Consider the following 22,881-nt stretch of genomic DNA (forward strand, 5'->3'; position numbering starts at 1 on the left):
GCTTTTGTAATACTCTTAGAAATATGAATAGGACTTAGATCAGAAAAAGCAAAGTGTTTTGTAAAATTACTATAGTAAATCATTGCAACAAAAGACTATAGTACTATTCACATGAATAGTAACACTATTCACGTGAATAGTGATGGTTAACGGTAAGAGTATCGCACTTAACACGGACGTTGGAGAAACTAGTCGTTGAAGAAACTAGCTGTTTATGACCATTGAAGAAACTAGCCATTTATGACCGTTGGACAAACTATCCGTTTATGGCCGTTGGAGAAACTAGCCGTTAAGTTTGTCTTTTAGTGAATGGAAGCCTATAAGTATAATGGAAGGCTTCATTTTGAAGATGTACAACTCTTCCCTTGTGCTCTAGTACTCAGAAATCATTGAGACTTGTGTGCTCTTGTTCGGCTTGTGAAACTCTTGTCTGTAGAGTTGGTGAAGTGCTGCTACGGTGACAGAGGAAATAGCCGATTCATCCTTGGTGTGTCTAAGGAGGTGTTTGCAAGAGAATCATCCTTCGTGAAGTATTCGGAGGAGGTGTTCATCCTTCGTGAAGTATTCGGAGGAGGTGTTCATCCTTTGTGAAGACTCAAAGGAGGTGTAGGTTCATCTCTTGTGGCATCAAGAGAGGTGTTTTTCTAAAATTTTACAAATTGTATCTGTGTGATTGTAGTTTGTAATTGTTTTGTGATTAGTGAATTGTTTATCTTGTTTGAGATAAGCGACTGGACGTAGGATTGGTAAGATCCAATCCAAGATAAAATCATCTGTGCAAATTTCTCTCAACCTTACTCTCGCTTTATTTGTCTTTATTATTTGCTTGGTAAGTTTAATTGAGTAGAAATTAAAAGGCACACGTTCGTATTAAAAACCCTCTTGGTTTGTTATTCCACGCTAACCATTCCGCTGCAGCCGCTCTGACAATAATACCATCAAATATTTTGCAAGGGGAGTAAAATCAGTCCTTCTAATGTTAACCACTGCACCATTTCTATTCCTCTAGAAATGTCCTCCCGGAACACATAGAACACTCTCCAGATCATTAAAATCAAGGCCTTCCTCCATACAAAGAGCAAACTGGCACTGCTCTCCAACCCTTTCAGTACTCAAAAAGCTGTTGATAGAGTTAGGATCATACCTAATAGCGTGGCCTTTAACATAGCTTAGGTAATCGTCAGTCGGATAATCACCCAACCTCCTTGCGTTGGTGTAAAATTCCTTTACCACTGCTATATTGGCTGGTGTAGGGTACGTGGCCAATCTCCTCTAGTTTCTCCCTATCAAGTACTCTCCAAACTGAGGAGCAAAGTTAGGTATCAATCCAGCTTTCCTCACCATCAGGAGTCTCCTATCTTGAACAATCTTAAAATGCTTCTCATGTTTGCGAGATAGGAACCTACTAGAATGAGGTTGTTCAAGTTCCTTGTCTTTCCTCTTGGAGGCTGTGGTCTTCATCTTTTCCCTAAAGAGGATGCCATCCCTACGTCAAACACAAATTACAAAACCACAAAACATGTTGTTAATCATTAGTAAACCGTAAAAAACACCCCAAATCCATGCTAAACCACCATTGAGGGTCACAAGAACCCCTCAACGCAACCAGTGCACCAAGTCAACAAGAAAAAGAAGCCAAAAACCAAGTTTGTCAGAATCGCGCTCAGGGGAAATTTCTGTTGAGCGGCGATTCTGCAAATTTTGAAAAATTCATTTGTAACATTTCCTAACTCCACCCACATGAAATCATGCATAGAAATCAAAATCCCTAAATAATCATGCTTTGGCCATCCATATTCATACCAATTCATGCTTTCAAGAACCCTAGAATGAAAATGCTTGACTTACTTGGGTGGATATGGTAGATGAGTAGAAAATGCTCTAAGAAAGTGAAGAACTCAGCCCCAACAACAATGCTCTCTCCAAACCCCAAACTTAGATGGAAAACTAGTGAGAAAGTTAGTGGAAGAGAGATTTTGTAAAGGGGAATGAAGGGAAAGATGTAGAGAACTCTTAGAAAAGTGTTTAAAAGTGTGTGAGAGGAAAGAAATCTGAAAATAAAACGAAAACCGCACCCTAGGGTATAAGAATACCCTAATGGACTCGGGTCCCGCTACGGTAACCCTAAAAGCCCAATCTGTAGTGATACTGCTCAGCGGAAATTTCCACTGAGCGGCACTTGTGTGACATGCTCTCCTTCTTCCTAGCTTGCCCTAGGTGCCTTATACTCATTCCTCTCACTCACTTCATGAATTTAAGTTCTCAAATCACTCATACATTCAATCCCTAACATGCAACTAAAGCAGAATCAAAACAAACAAAAAAAATATAGCAAATTGATAACAGTTGAAAAACTGTTATTTTCATGCTTAAAATTGATACTAAAAGCAACCTTTAACACTTGGAAATTTGCTTAGAATCATGCTTTTGTTAATATTTTTGGAAATAAGAGAGTTGGATAGGTTTATGCTTGATTTCAGTGTTTTATGCAGGTTTTAAGGTGAATTTGATGAAAGAAGTGAAGAAGGATAGAGATGGAATCAGTAAAGAACTCAAAAAGTGCAAAAGAAGAGAAGCCGCAAGTACCGCTCAGTGCCAGTTTACCGCTGAGCGACACTAATGAACACCCGTTGGCTCCGTTGAGGGGTGAAAGTGTAGCTGAGGGGAAGAATTCAACACACGCACTTACCGCTGAGCGATAGTTTATCGCTGAGCGCCATTATTTTGGGCTTAGGCCCACTTTTCTGTAATATTTCGAATGGTATATAAGCTTTAGGACTTCCTAGGGTTTGTATCTTTGGCAGAGTACGAAGCAAACACACACCTTTCCACCCCTTGGAGGAAGATCTTGGATGCTAAGGCTACCTATTCATCTTTTTAGGGTTCTATCTTTCACTATTTCATTGTATTTCATCTAGTTTAACCATGAATATGGTGAACTAAACTCTTCTTGTTGTTGGGGAATCAATGTAATCTTGTGAAGCTCTCATATATGGAATTTTGTGTTTAAACATCATATTTATGATACAGGATTTCTTTCATCATTAGTTAGGGTTTTTCCTCTTTGCTCAAAGCATGCATTGTTTAACTCATTCGATGTCATGATTATTGGTTTTATTGATATGGACACATACGGTAAAATCTAGATCCGGGGAAATTCTCCCAAAAGCAATATCGCCTAGACAAAGGGATATGAAGGTTGGTTGCCTTTAAGCTTCTGTGCTTCAGAATTAATTATTAGGGATGCTACGAATTGTATGAACTCGTAATTAAGGATAGGTTTTCTTCGCCGAGACATCGGGTTTAAGGTAATTTAGAGAGTGACATTAACATTGATGAAAAGAATGATGAATTCCTAAAATATATGAGAGTGGATAAGATGAAATTGATTTCCCCAACAACATACTCATCCATATAATTCATTCAGTGTTTGTGTTCTTCTTTCCCATTGATCATAACATGCATACATGTTTACTTTTTGTCTTTTGCATTTGAAACCTATAACCATTTGTTCACAAGTCTTAAATAATCAAGAAATCATATAACTAACTAGGTCGTGAGTCCTTTGGGAGAACGATACTTGGTGTTACCGAGTTTATTATTTGATACGATTCGGTCACACTTGCCGAGGGTTAAACAAGTTTTTGGCGCCGTTTTTCGGTGTTCATAAATTTGTCATTAAGTTTTTGGCGCCGTTGCCGGGGACTCGTTGTTTAACTAGTTCATTTGTGTGATTATTGATTATCTTTGACTTGAATTTTGAATTTTGAAATTTTGAATTTTGAAATTTGAATTTCTGTTTTTATTTTTTTTCGGTTATTATTTTATTTTATTTTATTTTATTTTTTGTTTTTATTTTTTTGGTTATTATTTTATTTTATTTTATTTTTCTGTTTTTATTTTTCTGTTTTCTATTTTTATTTTTCTGTTTTTTTATTTTTCTTTTTTTATTTTATCTTCTTATCTCTTATATTATTTCTTCTATATCTTTTTGTGCTAACAAATTTTTCTAGGGACTTGTTTTCTTGTGTATGCAGGAAGCAATTTGAACTAGAAGCAAGAAAACCTCGGAACCTCTTCTTGAAGGCTTAGACGAGAGTAGACAGAGGAGAAGAATCCGTACATCTAGAGAACTTTTCCCTCCTCCGAAAATTCTTTTACAACCTTCACCACCAGGTTCTTACCATAGCATTGAGGAGATGAAGAGTAATAATGTTAGACGGACTCTTACAAATTACACTAATGTAGTTGGCCCTCAACATTTCAATAGCGTAGCAAGACCGAGGGTCAATGCAGCTAATATGGAGGTAATCCAACTGGTGAAGAGTAACCAATTTAATGGGTTGTCTCATGAAAGCCCATATGAGCACCTCACAAACTTTAATGAAATTTGCAATACAGTGAAGATAAATTGGGTGCTTGACGAAACAATCAAACTTAGCCTGTTTCCATTCTCATTGGGAGGCAATGCTAAGCTTTGGTTGAACTCTTTTCCAAAAGGGAGCTTTACAGAGTGGGAAGCTGTGGTGACAAAGTTTTTTCAACAAATACTTCCCACAATCCAAGGTAAACAAAGGGAAGCAAGAGATCTCATGTTTCAGGCAAGGCATGGAGGAATTACTAGGTCATGCATGGGACAAGTACAAAAGCCTATTAAGAAAGACTCCTACGCATGGATTTGACGAAGTAGAAGTAGTCCTATGCTTCCTTGGAAGTCTTGGTTCACAAACCAAGTTGATGCTAGACGCCTCAGCTGGAGGCAATATTAAATGGAAGACTCTAGAGGAAGCAACTGAAATAATTGAAAACATGGCTACTAATGACAATGAGCTGAATAGTGAAAGAAGAGCTCCTATTCAACAAAAAGGAGTTCTACAGTTGCAATCCAATTTTGCCTTGTTAGCTCAGAACAAGATAATAACTCAACAATTGGAGAATCTCACAAAGGCACTTGCACAACTGCCAAAAGAGTTAAAGACTGTTGCATAGGTTCAACCACAGATTTGTGAATTATGTGGTGGTGACCATATCAATGGTCAATGTGCCTTTCCAGTGGAAGATTTAGAGGATGTTAACTTCATGGCCAATCAATTTCCATACCGTTAGAGGAATTTCAATCAAGGGTGGAAACCACACCCAAGTATTGGTCAATGACAAAGTGGGAAAGTTGGACAATCAGGGCAATTTAACAAGCAACAACAACAACAACCAACCTTATGGCAACAAATGTCTACACTTAATGAAAGATCAATAAGGATGGAAGAAACTCTTCAGCAATTCATACAGGCAACTACATCCACTTAAAAGAGCACTGAAGCTGCTATTAAGAACTTGGAGATGCAAGTGGGTCAAATTACTAAGCAGTTGGAAGAAAGGCTTGACAAAAGTTTTGGGGCTAATACTGAGGTTAACCCTAGGGAAGAATGTAAGGTGTTAGTGAGTGTAAATGTTGAAATAGTTGAGTTAGAAAGAGAGAAAGAAAAAGAAGAGAGAAAAAAGAGAGAAAAAGAAAAAGAAGAGAGAAAAGAGAAAGAAGAGATAAGAGAGATAAAGAGTGAAGACATTCTTCCTTTTCCAACAAATCATGAGAAACAATTTGACTTTACAAAAATCTTCAAGATGTTGGATAGTGATGTACCTTTGACGGAGATATTAAAGCACATTGCAGTTTATACAAAGCCTGAGGAAGAAGTCTTTACAAAGAAAAGACGTAGAGAATATGAGACAAAGGAGTATAAAGCTATTAAAAAAAGCCACTCCCTCCAAAAGCAAAAGATCCAGGAGGTTTCTCCATTCCATGCGCTATAGGGAAGAAAAGGACAAAGAAGGCTTTACTTGATTTATGATCAAGTGTTAACTTGATTCCTTATTCCTTACTTGAGCAGATTGGTGATCTTGATGTGAAGCCTATAAAGATGAATTTATTAATGGCAGATGGATCCTCAAAGAATCCCTATGGTATAGCAGAGGATGTTATAGTTTGTGTAGGACAACTACAGTTCTTGGTGGACTTTGTGGTGATGGAGATGGAGGATGAGAGGGTACCCATTATTCTCGGAAGACTGTTTATGAAAACGGCCAAAGCCATCATTGATGTGGATGAAGGCATAGTGGTGTTCCAAGACCGAGAAGAAAAAGTTGTTGTAGATGTCTTCAAAGAAGAGAGGCAGATGCAGGAGGAAGAAGCTAGTCATAAAGCTACATATCAAGATGTACTCATGACTAGCCCTGAAGATGAAAAGCCAAATGTCAAAGGTAAACATTGTTTTTTGTTTTAGGTAAAGGAAGAAGAAAAAAATGGGAAAGGAAGAAAGGTCCATGATGACTGGATGCAAGAACAACTCCAACTTGGTAAACCTGTGAAATTCAAAAACAAGTTGTGGGTTGTGAAAGACTACAAAGAAAATGAGGTGATAGAGATAGAGTCTCCACATTCCAGAATAGTCAGAAAAGTGAACCGAAAACAGTTGATGAGTTGGTGTGATATGAACATCAACCATGAAGATGGAACATGAGCTTTATTGGGTCAAGCTAGTGACGTTAAAAGAGCGCTTGCTGGGAGGCATTCCAGTGATTTGAGGACAATTTTTCTTTTGATTTTATTTTGGTTATGTAAATTCTTATAAACTTGGACATTATTTCTGTAAATTTTTTTGGGTATAGCATCTACTGAAGGATGCTAGGTGGTTAAGTATCTACTAAAAGATACTAGGTTTGACACACCTACTCATGGGTGTTGGTGGATTTTGGGTCAGGCTCGTGACATTAAACAAGCGCTACCTGGGAGGCAACCCAGTTGATTGATTGTATCTTTGTTGTTTGTTGTGCTCTAGTTGCATGATAGGGATTGAATGCATGAGTGATCTGAGAACTTAATTGCAGGGAGCAAGTTAGGGGCATGAGTAGAAGGCACCTAGGTTAAGCTAGGAAGAAGAAAAGCACAACACGAAAGCGCCGCTGAGCGGTGGTATCGCAAAATGGGCTTAGGTTGCCCCTTAGCGGAACCCGAGCCCATTAGGGTATTTTTATACCCTAAGTCACACCTTGGCCTCTATTTTTATATTCTTCTCTGCACACACACTCATAAACACTTTTCCAAAGGTTCTCTAAATTTTTCCCTTCATTCCTCTTGAGAAAATCTCCCTTCCACTCACTTTCTAACTAGTTTTCCATCTAAGTTTGGGGTTGGGAGAGAGCATCATTGTTCTTCACAGTTTGAAAGCATTCTCCACTCATTTAGCATCTCCACCCAAGTAAGTCAAGAATTTTTCATTTTAGGGTTCTTGAGCATGAATTTGATTGTTGAAGCATGAATTTTTAGGGGTTTTGATTCCTATGCATGAGTTGATGAATTAATTGATGTTTGAACTGATTGATTTTGATCTGGAAGTATGAAAAGTGTATGTGGGTGGAGTTAGGAAAGGTCAAAAGAGTGTTTTTCAAAAATCTACAGAACCACCGCTCAGGGGTAAATTTCCGCTGAGCGGCACTCTGACAGACTTTGGTTTTTGGCTGAATTGTGTGATGGATTGATGCACTCGTGGCGCTGAGGGGTGATTTTGACCCTCAGCGGTGGTTTAGTATGGATTTAGGGTGTTGTTTTTGGTTTACTAATGATTAACAATATGTCTTGTGGTTTTGTAATCTGTGTTTGATGTAGGAATGACATCCTCTTCAGGGAAAAGAGTGAAGACCATGGCATCCAAAAGGAAAGATAAGGAACCAGAACAACCCCACTCTAGTAGGTTCCTATCTCGCAAACATGTGAAGCATTTTAAGGTGGTGCAAGATAGGAGGCTCCTTATGGAGACGAAAGTTGGAATGATACCTAACTTTGCTCCTCAGTTTTGAGAGTAACTGCTGGGAAGAAATTGGGGGAAGCTAGCCATATACCCTACACCAGCCAATATAGCTGTGGTGAAGGAATGATATGGAGAGTGTTCTATGTGTACTTGGAGGACATTTTCAGAGGAACAAAACTGGTTCTGTGGTGAACATTAGGAGGACTGACTTGAACCTTCTTGCAAAGTATTGGATGACATTTTCTCATGCCAACATTCAGCCATGTTCTCATGTTTCAGACATCACTCTTAGTAGGGCACTCCTCCTCTACTGTGCGATCAGGAATTTGAATGTCAACATTGGACAGGTAATAGCTAATGAGATATGGATGTGTGCTAACACAATAAACAACAAAGCACCCTTAGGACATCCTTCTTTGATCACACACCTGTGCAAGTTAGCTGGGGTGGATACTTCTGCTCCACCATTTGAGAGGCCAAGGAAAGCAATTGATGAGGCCTATTACAAACACTACTATGGAGGTGAGGAGGCAGCTCAGCCAGTTCCACCACGCCGTCCTCACAGAGAAAGAGGACAAGCACAGAGTCAGGCATCTGCAGAGACACATGAAGCAGAGCCTGTCCACATGAGGGACATGTATATGTCTCTTATAGGTGCACAAATACAGTCTTTCCACAGAGGGAAGGTGGCCACTGCTGAGATGATTGTTGGAATGTATGATACACCTCCAGCACACAGGTGGACTATGGATGAGTTCCATAATGTGGTAGCTTGGCCGAGGAGCAGGCCCAAGGCGACAGAGCTGGAGCAGCTGAAGCTTTAGCCATTGAGAAGGATGAAGATGATGCTGATGATGACGCATTTAAGGATTCTGAAGAGGAGGAGGATGTAGATGACAACACAGACTGATGAGGAGTTGAGATAACATTTACTGATGGATGCTATCAGCACTAGAGCAGGATTTATTTTATGCTTTTGCTTGGTTTTATATTATTGAACTTATTTGCTTCTGTTTTTAGAATAGGGTTTGATGTACTCAATTGGAAACTTTGTCTGTTATGATGGTTTGCTTATGATTGTTGTTTGATAAGTAATGCTTGATGATGCTTATACAGATGGTTCACAAGCTTTGTGAACAAATGCATGATGTTGTGATTGTGATTATGATACTAAGCAGGATGTGTATATGTGAAATGTGAATGAGCTTATATGTGAGGCTTTGAGCTCCAGAGTTGTTGTGATTGAATGCTATTACTTTGAAAATATGAATGGCTTTGCCCAAGTTCTCTATGATTGAATCAATTGCTTGTTTGCATCATATGATCAAGGCCATTTGTTGGTAACCCTTTTATTAGCCAAATGCATGATTTTAGCCCACAAAAGAGAGCACTATCTAATCTATCCTTTGAACTCTTAGCCTTGAACATGATTTGAAAACCCCTTGTAAAAAGCTTTACCTTGAGTTAAGTAGAAAATATATGGTGGTATTGATAAATGTTCAAGTTTGGGGTTGTTGGGAAGTTATGAAAGAAAAATTGAAAGCATTGAGCTAAGAGCTAAGAACTAAGTATGTGAAAAGAAAAAAAAAGAGAAAGAAAGGAGAAGAAAAAGCAAAACTCAATGCAAAGGAAAGTTGGGAATACGTAAGAATGATTATGTTTATATGATTCTCTTAACTCAAGGGTTTTGTGATCTAGAAAAACCAATTTTCTTGTTAGCCCAGCCATACTATAAGCCATTGAAAAGTCCTTGTGATGATGCATGCTTGTGAATGTATTTGATTCACTACAGGAAAAACAATTATTACTGGCGGAATATTACCGAAGGCCCTTTGGCCTTTGGTAATAGTAGTTTACCGAAGGCTTTTCCGAAGGCTTGTGTAGTATAACTTTACCGAAGGGTAATAGCCGTCTGTAATGGACAGGAGTGATTACCGAAGGCCTTTTGGCCTTCGGTAAATGTATGTTACCGAAGGCTTTTTCGAAGGGTTGTGTAGTATGACTTTAGCGAAGGGTAATGACCGTCTGTAATGGACAGGAGTGATTACCGAAGGCAAACGACCCTCGGTAAGTGAATGATGTATATGGAATTAGAAAGTGACATATTTCCCTCCCCTCATTTCGCGAAAACTCCTTCTTCCCCAATATTCATTCTGTACCCTAACTCCCTCGACGAACTCACTGGCTGGCTTGTGCAGACTGCTTCCCACCCTAACCATAATTGAGATACGCTTCTTCCCCACTCCTCCATTATAGGTGAAGTGTCCCATTCTCCCATCTCATTTTGTTTTCCTGTTACTGTTTTCGATTACGCGTCTCAGGTGGAACCTTTTTTCTTGTAGCGTTTTGCACTGTTCTGAGCTGAGGAAGGTGGTGGGTGGCTGAGTTGAAGGCTACCATTGTCGAGGGAGGATATTGGACGACGCGGCATAGACGAGGCGGCGTAACCAGGGCAGTGTCGCTGCGTCAGAAGGTCTTCCACTACTGCTTCAGAGGCTATTGAAGGGGCTACCGTCGAGGTAAGTTGTTATTTTGATTGATGAACTATAAAAGCTAAGAAGCATTTGTTCTGACTTTGTTCAATGTATGCTTTGAATTAGTTTGTGCAATATGATTTGTTATAGAAAAATTGTTCAAAGTTGGCATTTTGATTGCTAATGCATTTTTTAGAAATAGCCATTTTAAAACTAAAGCAAGCTAATATCAGTAGATTATGAAAACTGATAACAATTACTGAATCAAAGTAAAAAGCTACTGGTACACCTAAAAAGCCAATTTCATATAGCATAAGTAGCGAAATACTGAAGATATCTCTGTCCTATACCTATAGAAGGTGTTATATTCCTGTCAAGGTTAATGTATAGACCTATAGAAGGTAAGCATGTCCTACATGGACACTGATATCTCTGTCCTATAGCTAATACCCATAACCTTATAAGTAAGTTGCACTGAATATAGTGCATTCAAACTTCATTTCACTCACAATCTTTTTTTTACTCTTAGTTAATTAAAATGTAGATCAATCAAAACAACGATTGATGGTAGACATATTCTCCATCCTTGATGGAGGACTTATTCTCTCTTAAAAATAGTATATTCAGGATATCCTCCATTGAGCAAAGATGGATAATTCTAAGCCTCAACCCAGTCGTATGATTTTAGGTTTAAAGCTCACTACCAAAGGTTTTTGCAACTGTTTTTGATCCTTCTTTTTCTAAATCTAATATTGGTTCTTTACAATATATTAGTATTACCAAACCACAATTATCCTTTTCAATTAACAAAACAGAACAAAATCAATCACTCAGTTCTACTTTCTTTATACTCAAAGACATTAGCTTTAATCAATGCTGGGTTTAAAAATAAGATATGTTTCTCAAAGTTTACATTTTCTTTACGTTTAAAACAACCTTTCCTAGAAAAAAGACATTTTAAACAATTGAAGAGTTACTGTGAAATAGAAAAAGCAGGAAAGAAAAATGTCTATAATTTGACAGAATGTCAACAATATAATTTACTAAAAAATGTTACCTTAGAGGGGTTTGGGATGAGTTCTATCAAAGCATCAAATTTACTACTCAAATCCACTCTCCTTTGTCTCTCAGTAGTGGTACTGGTAAACTGGTTGGTCCTTTCCCCCCCTCTCTTTTTCCCCACATCTTGAGTGAACTCCACCACCCCATTTCCAAAATCTTGGTAGGCAATTCCACTGCCTTGTATGATACCCCCTCCTCCAAAGGCAAAATCATTTCCAAGAGCTGGGGGAGGTGCTTGTAGGTTGAGATGCAAGAAAGGGTCATAGGAAACAATTGAGACGTTTGTGCTGTCTGCTGTTCCCATAGGGCCAGAGAGTTTCGGAAGATTGGTGCTTTGGTTTTCAAAGGTCATTGACAAGTGGAGAAGGTTGAGGAGATCTGGTGTTGGTGTGGAATAAGGAAATTGGTGATCATGGTGACCCCTCTCAAGTGCGGAGGAGTGACTGGGGAAAGAATAAAGCTCCTCACATGAACCATGGTTGTTCACCACTTGCACAAACTGGGGGTTCAAGTTATTAACTTGATTGTATGAGTTTTGTTGAGGGTGTGCAATGATTTCCATAGCAACAGCAGAAGCATCTTCTCCACTGGAAGATGTGTAGGCTAAGTTTTCCATCCTAAGGGTGTTTTGGGGCTGCATGCTAGTCACAGACATAACTGCCTCTGATTTTGAAACCATCTGGGAAAAATAGTCTTTTGCCACCATCCCATTCGGATCAAAACAACTACTTTCTTCGTACATGTTTGGATCTTCCAAAGTTTCATACATGGAATGGTGTGAGTGAGCCAAATGACCAAAAGGGGTCTCATTCTGTTACTTGTTCTGCAGATTCCCGTCATGTGGACCACACCGAGTGATCTCCTCCTTATTGTTTCAGATGCAGACAACACGAGCGTGCATATCTACTCCTCATTGCAAAGATGCTTCAGCTTTTTTATTTTTCTAATATCAAATTTATTATTAGATGGAATGTATGATATTAATATTGCAATATTAAAAACAACAATCCCTTTCGTAGCCAATGCCTTATGCATGAGGTACCTACAAGAAAGCAAGAATGGTGAACGTAGATCCACCAGGATGAACTTAATGAGGCAGAGTGTTTTAGTTGCACAATTCTAGGAGAAATTTGGGATTGCTCTTGAGTTTAATTGTATACTGTGAGTTGCACTGCAACAATAATCACTGCATAATTTGAATATAGGTAGTTGCATGTGTTGGTCTTGAATCCTGTTGTACTAGACTTAGGTTCACCAGTAAGTTGAAAGTAATACTCACATGAACAAGATTCTTAGAATCTTTCAGCTGTGTCTGTCAATTTAAACTGGTACTTGTTCTAGTGCATTGATTTGGTTTGGAAAGTGATGCCTTTTTTTTTTAGGGGAAGTAATTTCTGAAAAATATGTTCTAGAAATGAAATGATTGTTTGGAGTTGCATGTTGGTGCTCTTCAGTCCAGCAAACCTGTCATAATTATTGTTGATTTGTTGGCCACAGGTGGAACTCTATTAGCAGCAATTAGACAAGTAGGTGATTTCCTCTTGCAGCCTTTTATGATTGAAGGTACTCTTTTGTTCTAAATTCTCTTTTGCAAGAATAAATGTCTTATTAAGTGAATGTATTTCAGTGGTGAGTAAGTAAAGATGCATTCAGCTTTGATTTCTCATGATTGTAGACCATGGTTCACTTTAAATTAAGGTTTCATACATGTAACTGTCTTGTCACACTCCTAGGTAACTACTAGAAATAAAAAGCATGTTTAAATATATATATATATATATATATATATATATATATATATATATATATATATATATATATATATATATACTAACTTATGTATTTATATTAGTTGACAAAAATATCTTTATATAAATACATAAGTTAGTATATATATATATAAAAGCTTTATGAATTAACCCCCAATTTTTGTTGTTGTTCCTAAAATGGAGTTGTTTGCTTTCAATTGTAGAACTTGCTGGTGCTAAAGTAGTGGACTGTGCTTGTGTGATTGGTCTCTCTGATCTCAAGGTAATGGCTAAACTGAATCAATGTTTTTGTAAGTTGTGTTTTAGTAGCTAGTCTTAGAAAATTCCATGTTCTTCTTGACATGCTAAAGTAAAGTTTCATTTCCAAATTCATTACCTTTTTGTCATACTTTGAGTGATCCCATAATGGTTAGAAAAAAGTGTGCCAAATCCCATGTAAGAACAAATTCTACTGTATGACTGTGAGTGAAATCTGACATTACTGAACTTAGGATTGATTTAGCGTTAATCTTACTACTTGATGTAGAAGGATAAAAGTATTGATGTAGAAGGATAAAAGTATCTTAAACTATTTATGGTACTACACACAATTCTCAATGGTGCATGATGTTCATTGCTACCTTGCAAGGAATTCTTAATCTTCAGCTAATCCAGAGTTTCAACATAGTTTTGAACTCTTTTTAACTTTAAAATTAATTTTTCACTAAAATTAGAACTACAACTGCTTAAACAAATGTAGTTTGAGATATAGTGATAAACAAAATTCAGTAAAATGCATCTCAGTATTTGGCATGACCTGAATTTCCTCTTTAATTTCACATCCCCTTCAACCAAAGCCAAGTGTGGCTGTTACAGCAAAAGAAATTAGCTGAAATATAACCCTAAAGTGATGTTTTTCTGCTGCAAAGAAGTGCTGGACAACCAATGGAAAGTCCTCTTGAAGTTCCCTTGTAGCAAAGTTAGCAAGACCTCCACTCCTTAAGATGCTACCCCTTTGATAAGGCTTAGTTGGATGTTAAAACTCCACCACCAAATGATATTCCAGCAGCCAATTTCACAAAAACCCATGAGTGATTAAAAGTAATGTGCATCCAACTTAAATGCAGAATTAATATGACAGCAGCTATAGAAGTCAAGAAAAGGTGATTTCTAAACACTTTGGGGCTGGAATAAAGGCTAGCACACAAAAGGAACCTAAGATAAGGTCTAGAACAGATTAGAAAAGCAAGAAAAACTTAAAACAAAGATGAATTTCAAGTGCAGTGAAAGTGTTTGATAAAAATGACAAACTGTTTGATGAAATGCCACAAAGAACACCAGATTTTGGTGCTTTCTGGTTTTGGATTCGTGAACACTAGATTGTAGGGGTTATGTGCTTTTTGATGCTTTGAATTCACTTGTATAATGATTCAAAAATGGTTGGATCAGAATCCCCTAGCTTTTGTCAATCCAAATTGCAAATTGAAACTTTTTAAGTATAGAAACAGCAAAGAAATGCATACTGCACCAAAAATGTGGCTGGAAAAATTGGAATAGCAGTGTGCAAAACGAATGGCAGTGTATCAAAGGCTTCAATGATATATCAAACAAGTTTATCTCATCAATTTTGATGTGTACAAACACTTAGACAGCAAAGAATCACACTGCAGCAGCAAATCAGTAGTGCACTTCCCAGTTGTAGGCAAATTTGATGTTTTAAAAAGTGTTTTGGCACAAAGGTTTAAAAGTGAGCAAATGAACAGTAAAGATGAACTTTGATGCACCAAATGTATGTATATAGACAACCAAACTGTGCCACAAAAACCACTAAATCAGAATATAACTAGTTGAGTTCCAAATTTGAAGCAAAAAATGGGAAGTCAACCTATGATTTTGCAGATTTAATGACATTAGACCAAAGCAACAGTGGACACAAGTCTGGAATGGTCAAATAAACTTGCACAAAGGGTTAAACTATACTGAAACAATCAAATGCTTCAAATCACAGGTTGAGTTGCAAATTATGCAGCATTTTGAAGCAAACTGGACGAGATTTAATAGACAACAGAAGCATAGCTGGTTGGCACAATCCAAAGCATAAGAAAGTCCTAAATGACTAGATCTAACTGCAGAATATCAGCTAGAAGAATTTTAAACACCTAAGACACATCAAAGACATCAATCACGGTGAAAAAGATTGAATGAAAACTGTGACAGCACTTGAAACCAGATTTATGAGGAAATCAACTATGCTTATTGCATTGTAGTGATTAATACTGGTTGGCACTGCTTAGAACATGTTTCACATCATCAAATAAACTATTTCAAAGCTTAAGAACAACAAAATGTGCACTGGAACAGTTTTTGGATATTGCACCAGTTTTGAAAATTCTGTGCAGACTTTGAAAATCAGAAACAATTTTCTTTTTGCAATGCTATAGCTCATATGATCAGGCTAGACATTGTCTCACTACCTTATATGATCAATAGATGACTACATATGCATCAAACCTCAGATTAAAATGCCAAATGAAAGGTGGAACAGATTTAAACCAATGTAGCAGTAAAACACGGCAACACTTGTGCACAATACTGGACAAAACTGGAGAATGAATTTGAAAGCTGGAATGAAATGACACAAACGATTTTCACCGTTTAAAATGATCAACAAACACTAAGGAAAACTGAAAACACAATTACAGCAATCACAGACACGAATTAAGACAAACAGAATTGAAAAAAAAAATCAAAAATAGCGTGACAGCAGAACAACACATGACAGAATTGGAAATTTGCAAAGTATAGAAGCTTATCTCTTGAAGACAAGCGTGGACGTGCTAGCTCTGACTACCAAATGATGGAAGCTACTCCAGGACATGCAGAACAAGGTCCAAAACTCAGAGAAGTGGCAGCGGATTGAATGAATTCAGTGGAGTTCTGGATGCACGTAAGGTGTTTGTGAATATGCTGGAAGTGTTTTACAGTGGCTGTTTGGTAGAGTTCTAGCTCAATAGGCTTTCCAAAGGGGAAAAAAGCTAGAGGAGGTGCAAGATAACAATGCACAAGGGTGAACTTGAGAGTAAAAGCTGAAAATTGGCAGCATTTCCTTACTTCAAATCAAGTTGAGTTTACAAATGATGAGCTCTCTTTTTTTAAGCAAAGATGAGCTTGGAAGTGTGCTATGAAAGCTACATCATCATACAAATGAAAAACGTGCATAATCCAACGTGCAACAGCTTCTTCCAGGCCATGTGTTCCATATGTTCTTCATGGAAAGTGTGCTGAATTAATGAACCACACGTTTGCTTGTTTCCCACTTTTTGCACATGTAAAATGTGTTTTTAGCTTGGCTAAATGATGATGAGCAGCAACAAAGCTTCTTGGCTGCATAGGTTTCCAAGTCTTTATTATTTGGCCTACAAAACAAGGTAAATATATTTAGTTAAAGAAGAACAAGCTAAGACTTAGAAAGAAAAGATTAAGTCACTTTTCAAAAGCAAAGAATTCCATAAACCACAAATTGTAGTATATATCCATGCTTTTCTAGATATTTGATTGCCTAAATTATGTTGATGTCTATATGGTATGTTGATTTACATTGTCTTTCATTTGTTAGGCTATAACTTGATTAAGTTAAGTAGTCAATTAAAAACCTATGGTACTATACACATTCTCAAAGCAATGAGAAGGGTAAAAATACACTAAACACTTAGAACCTACATAATATTTGGAAGTACTCTATAGAAGAGAACTTCAGTAGTAATAAGTTGTCTCCTCCAACTTTAATACACAACCCCTTAGTATGTCTGAGGCATTTCAATACTGAGGACTTCTCTTCACTTCCATGTTCGACTTGAGTAGTAATAGGTTTATTACTTATGTCACATGAAGTGTTGCTGTTTTGGCTAAGTTTTTATTTGTTTGGCTTGTCACAGAACATGGCCCATTTTCCAAACCATCGTGGATGGATGTACGACCGTTGTTATAGTGGAAGGAGAGGTTTGAAGGAATCTTTTGTCATTGGAGTTGAAGAGTTCGTGGAGACGGCCCGACGATATCAATATTATGCCCTTGATGGAGGGATTCAATGTCCATGCATCAAGTGCGAATGTACAAGGATTTTGAAAGATGAAGTCGTCAAAGTTCACTTTTACCAAAAAGGGTTCATGCCTAATTACACGGTCTGGACATTTCATGGTGAAGAAATTCCTTCGACCTCCACTGCAGCTGTAAAACGGCTTGCATCAGGTTCGAATACTATTGTACATACATTTGAGATAGATCAATTTGCCTATATGCAAGAGATGGTCGACAATGCTCTTCGTCACCATGCTGAAGAAGCAGACGATAGTCATGATGAAGAGCCTCCAAATGAAACGACACAGAGGTTTTACAATTTACTTACAGAGGCAAATCTACTTGTATTTGAAGGTTCATCTGAGTCAAAATTGTCAGTATGCATTAGACTCATGGCTGGCAAATCTAATTGGAACGTTCCCATTCAAGCAGTGGACTTTTATACAAAATTGATGTTAGATTTGACACCACCAAACAATTTCATGCCGAATAATTATTACCAAGCCAAAAAATGTGTTTCAAAGTTGGGATTGGATGTTAAGAAGATTGATTGTTGTGTTAATGGATGTATGTTATTCTATGACAATGACAGTGGCAAAAATGATGCATTATTGGTTGAATGCAAGTTTTGTGGCTCACCTCGATATCATACAATGCATGCTGGACGGAGGCAAAAAAAACCAATTCCAATAAAGTCCATGTTCTACTTGCCTATAATTCCAAGATTACAAAGATTGTTTACTTCAATGCAAACATCACAACACATGACATGGCATGATGGTAACAAAACTCCGGGATTTTTGCATCATCCTTCTGATGGTGAAGCTTGGAAACACTTCAATCGTAAACATCCATCCTTTGCTAGCGAACCACGTAACGTCAGACTTGGTCTATGCTCTGATGGGTTTACCCTCTACATTCAGGCGTCTGCATCACCATATTCATGCTGGCCCGTGATAGTTACCCCATACAATCTACCACCTGAGATGTGTATGACAAAGCCTTACATGTTTCTATCGTGTATAATACCAGGTCCATCTAATCCCAAATCATTGATTGATGTTTATTTGGAGCCTTTGATTGATGATTTGAAGAAGTTATGGAATGGTGTTTGGACATATGACGTTTCAAGGAAGCAAAATTTCCTTATGAGGGCAGCCTTGATGTGGACTATTAATGACTTCCCAGCGTACGACATGTTATCTGGTTGGAGCACGCATAGTCGATTAGCTTGTCCACATTGCATGGAACATACAAAGTCATTCCAATTGAGTTATGGTCGGAAAAGTAGTTGGTTTGACTGCCATCGACGGTTCTTGCCCATTGATCACCTCTTTAGAAGAAACAAAAAGGCATTTCGCAAAGGGCAAGTTGAAACGGATATGCCCCCGCCCAAGTTCACTGGATCACACGTTTGGAGAAGAGTGAAAGACTATCCAAAAGTCACTGAATCTGGTCAGAATAGGATAGAAGGGTTTGGAGAATGGCATAATTGGACTAAAAGAAGCATATTCTGGGAACTTCCCTATTGGAAAGACAACTTGCTAAGACACAACCTCGATTCATGCACACAGAAAAGAATTTCTTTGACAATGTCTTCAACACAGTTATGAATGTTATAGGTAAAACAAAAGATAATGAGAAAGCAAGAAAAGATTTACCTTTGTATTGTGGACGAAAAGACTTAGAGTTGAAGGCGCAAGGTAACGGCCGATTATTTAAACCAAAAGCAAATTACACCATTTCAAAAGACGAGGCAAGAATAGTGTGTGGATGGATCAAGGAGCTTAGAATGCCAGATGGATATGCTTCTAACTTGTCCAGATGTGCCAATGTTCAGAACGGTACTATTCAAGGGTTGAAGAGTCATGATTGTCATGTATTCATGGAGACTTTAATCCCTCTTGCGTTCAGTTGTTTGCCAATGCACGTGTTAAATCCACTGATAGAGATCAGTAACTTCTTTAAAGATTTGTGTTGCACGACACTAAAGGAGAATTCCCTTAAAAAGATGGATGAAAATATCCCAATTATTCTCTGCAAATTAGAAAGAATATTCCCTCCTGCATTCTTTGATTCAATGGAGCATATTCCAATTCATCTTGCATATGAAGCTTGGCTTGGGGGACCTGTGCAATACAGGTGGATGTATCCATTTGAAAGGTTTATGGGAGAATCCAAACGTTCAGTTAAAAATAAAGCTAGAGTAGAAGGCTCAATTTGTGCAGCTTACTTGCACAGAGAGACAACGTATTTTTGTTCACATTATTTCAAAAACTTCATGTTGTCCCCCACTCATGTCAGAAATGAAATGCAATGGCAAGTTGAACCACGTGAAGGTGCATTATCAATGTTCCGACAATCAGGCTGTCACGCAGGGAAAGAATTCACTCATTGGTTAACTGATGCTGAATTCAACTTTGCTCATGTCCATGTCTTAATCAATTGCAGTGAAGTAAAGCCGTACCTTGAGTATGTCATCATCGAACTCTTATCTTTCAAACGGTTGAATTATTATACACTAATGAATTTCATTTGTACCAGCTCATTTGTTGTGGCTGAGCAAGTCGCAGAAGGAAATACTTCTGCCAGAATACACTCAGAGTTTCCCCATTGGTTTAGAAATCAGGTCCGTACTTTTTCCTACATTTAGAGCAAGGTTAATTTGACTCTTGCTTTTATAATTTTGTTAGTACCTTTGTAGGTTTTTAATCAGGCATTAACTCCACGGTTCAAGAGTTAAGACATCTGTCGAATTGGCCAATGAGATGTGTCAAAGAATGGCACACTTACTTCACCAATGGTTACAAATTCCATACACATGAATGGTCTAAAGGAAAGAAAACATCAAATTGTGGTGTGTATGTGAAGGGCCTAACAGAGGGTTGTTATGATGATTTTTATGGCATCATTCATAAAATATATGAGTTAGAGTACAACAGCACTACTTCTCCAAACAGAGTAGTACTTTTTTATTGTGAATGGTTTGATCCTTCTAGAGCTGGTACTAGAGTCGATCCACGCTTTAATATTGTCGAACTCAACCAGAGATTAAGATATGGACCGTTTGATCCTTTCATTCTACCGACTAATGTCAGACAGGTTTATTATGTGCCATATCCACCATTCCGCAATATTGACAAGCGTGGTTGGGCCGTAGCAATACAAACCAAGCCTAGAGGTCGCATTGACTCAAATAAGGTTGAGGAAGATGTTGCCTACCAACTTGACCAAATGTCACAACCACAAGAAGTTATTGAAGTTGAACGTATAACCGCATTGGTCGACCCTGATGGTGATGGAGATGAATTACAAGCAACAATACCAGGTGATGAAGAACAAGAAGAATAGGAAGAAGAAGAAGAAGAAGAAGACGAACAAGAAGATGATGATGATGACGACGACGACGAAGAAGAAGACGAAGATGATGATGATGAAGACGATGATGACGAAGAAGATGAAGATGAAGATCATGATGACGACGATTGAATGTTGGACATCCATTGTAGCAAATTGAACAGTCATTTCAATAGAGTTATCTAAAATACCATCTTAAAAGTTGTATGCAATTATTTATACATTTACTTTAAAAACCATTGATCCTTCGTTAATCATTTCTATTTTTTCGCTTTATTTGTAACCATTTCAATGCAGTAATGACAGGACAAGGTTCAACACGTCCTGATAAAGGAAAGGGGGTAGCAAGGCCTAGAAAGAGGCAACGGCAGGCACCAAAGTATGTACTTAGGGTGCCTGCTAGACTACCTACCACTACTGCCGGCAGTACATCATCTGTGGGGCCTCCTCCTACCCCTACAGTACAGCCTTCTACACCTGCAGTAGACCCTACTCCTACACCTTCAATAGACCCTACTCCTACCCCTCCAGTACACCCTTCTACTACCCTTGCAACAGACCCTCTTCCTCCTCCTGTAATTATAACCCCCACTCCTCCCCCTATGGTTATAACCCCCACTCCTGTCCCTGACCCTACTTCTATACCTTCCTCATCTGTTATACCGCCTTCTGGCACTGTCACACCATCTACTGATCAAGATTCAAGTGGTGATGGTGAAGGTCTTGATCCGCCCCTCCATGATCGACCATGGATTGAGCCGTATGGTAAAGGGTAAGTTTTTAATCTCTTGATATAATTTGATGTTTAAACCCTACTGTAAGAGATGTTTGACTTTTATCCTGCAGGTTTATTCCATCTAGGGTTGCTTCCCAGGCCATCACACGTTCAATTAAGCAACAGTTTCTAAGTCCATGGCCTACTTGGGGAGCAATTCCTGATGACAACAAAAAGCCATTCGGGCAGCGCTTTCAGGTGAACAATCTATTTAACTAATTGTCCCTCTTATTTTACTATGTTCTGTAATCAATGTTTGTTCTCTTTAATGTTACAGATGAAGGTGTAGTGGAAACCTGAACATGAAAGTCAGATACACATAAATTTCCACATGAAAGCATCTCATCGACTGTCAGAGATGTTTAGGGATGCCCGCAATGCAGGACAGCGCCCCTACTGGCTGGGTGAAATAATTTGGAACTCTTTACTGGCTCATTGGAATACAGTAGAGTTTCGCAATAAATGTGCCAAAGCCCAGAGGAACAGAGCGTCTGAAAGGGGTGGCACCCTGCATACTGGTGGGCCGATCACCATTCATGAGCATGCCATTCGTATGGTATAATTTCATTACATAACTTTTTCTTTCATATATGAGTTATGTATTTATTTCATACGTACACTTCTAATTCTAAATTATGTTACATGCACAAGCTCTGGGACGGGCGGTCCATGTTGATGAGGTCTTTGCACAGACTCATGTAAGGAAGGGCACTAATCAATTCGTTGATGAAAGATCTCGGAAGACTCATGTAAGCAAATAAAACTATTACTATTACTAATTTTTCATTTAAGCTATTCTATCATTCCCTAACATTGCTTTTAATGTTTCAACAGGAAGAATTTTCTACGAGACTTTCACAGGTTAGATCTGAACATGAGTCAGCTCCTACACCGGATGATGCCAATAATGCAGAAGATGACATCCGTAGGACACAATGCTGGATCGACATCGTTGATGGAAAGAAAAAAGGACGAGTGTACGGTGCAGGACAACTTCCTGCAAACCATACAACATCGAGAGGAGGTACTCTGAAGCACCAACCTTCTTCTTCCACCACTACTCCTGACGAGGTCGTTCTCCGCCTCACGCAGGCACTGGAGCAACGTGACCAGGAAATCACTGATTTGAGAGCAGAGTTTACAAACTTCAAGGCCCTGGTCATGAGAGTGTTGCCTGCTACTTCACAGGATGAATTAGTTATCCCTCCGACCCAGCCACAACCCTCCTCGTCACCCGCTGTCCCTCAGCAGCCCTCATCAGTCCAACCCTCATCAGTCCAACCCACAACAGTCCAACCATCTATACCGGAGCAGGATGATGAAGATCATTCTGATGATAACTATGTACAATATTGAATTCATTTTGTTATAATGTAGTTTTATAGAAATAATTGGATATTATCACATTTGGAGTTTACATCATTTGGATGTTAGATCAGTTTAATGATTTGGATGTTAGTCTATCATTATGTTACATTCTTATATGTTATTAATATACATACATGTTTTATGCATTAATTGATGTCCTATGGATATTATTGATCAATGATTGCATCTTTGAGATGCACATTATGCAGGTCTGTATG

General features: G+C 38.2%; 2 protein-coding genes across 2 annotated transcripts; one reads left to right on the plus strand and one right to left on the minus strand.

Moving 5' to 3' along the window:
* Positions 1 to 10,119: 10,119 nt before the first annotated feature.
* Positions 10,120 to 12,107, minus strand: LOC128194398 (transcription factor bHLH91-like). The gene is made up of 2 exons (XM_052869986.1): positions 11,334 to 12,107; positions 10,120 to 10,263 (listed from the first exon to the last, which is right to left on the minus strand). The coding sequence occupies exons 1-2, from the start codon at positions 12,105 to 12,107 to the stop codon at positions 10,120 to 10,122; spliced, it is 918 nt and encodes a 305-aa protein (XP_052725946.1).
* Positions 12,108 to 21,841: 9,734 nt separating this feature from the next.
* LOC128194399 (uncharacterized) lies at positions 21,842 to 22,651 on the plus strand. The gene is made up of 2 exons (XM_052869987.1): positions 21,842 to 22,044; positions 22,130 to 22,651. The coding sequence occupies exons 1-2, from the start codon at positions 21,931 to 21,933 to the stop codon at positions 22,649 to 22,651; spliced, it is 636 nt and encodes a 211-aa protein (XP_052725947.1). The 5' UTR covers positions 21,842 to 21,930.
* The last annotated feature ends 230 nt before the right edge of the window (positions 22,652 to 22,881 follow it).

The sequence above is a fragment of the Vigna angularis genome, chromosome 10 (assembly GCF_016808095.1).
Source record: "Vigna angularis cultivar LongXiaoDou No.4 chromosome 10, ASM1680809v1, whole genome shotgun sequence".
NCBI lineage: Eukaryota > Viridiplantae > Streptophyta > Magnoliopsida > Fabales > Fabaceae > Vigna > Vigna angularis.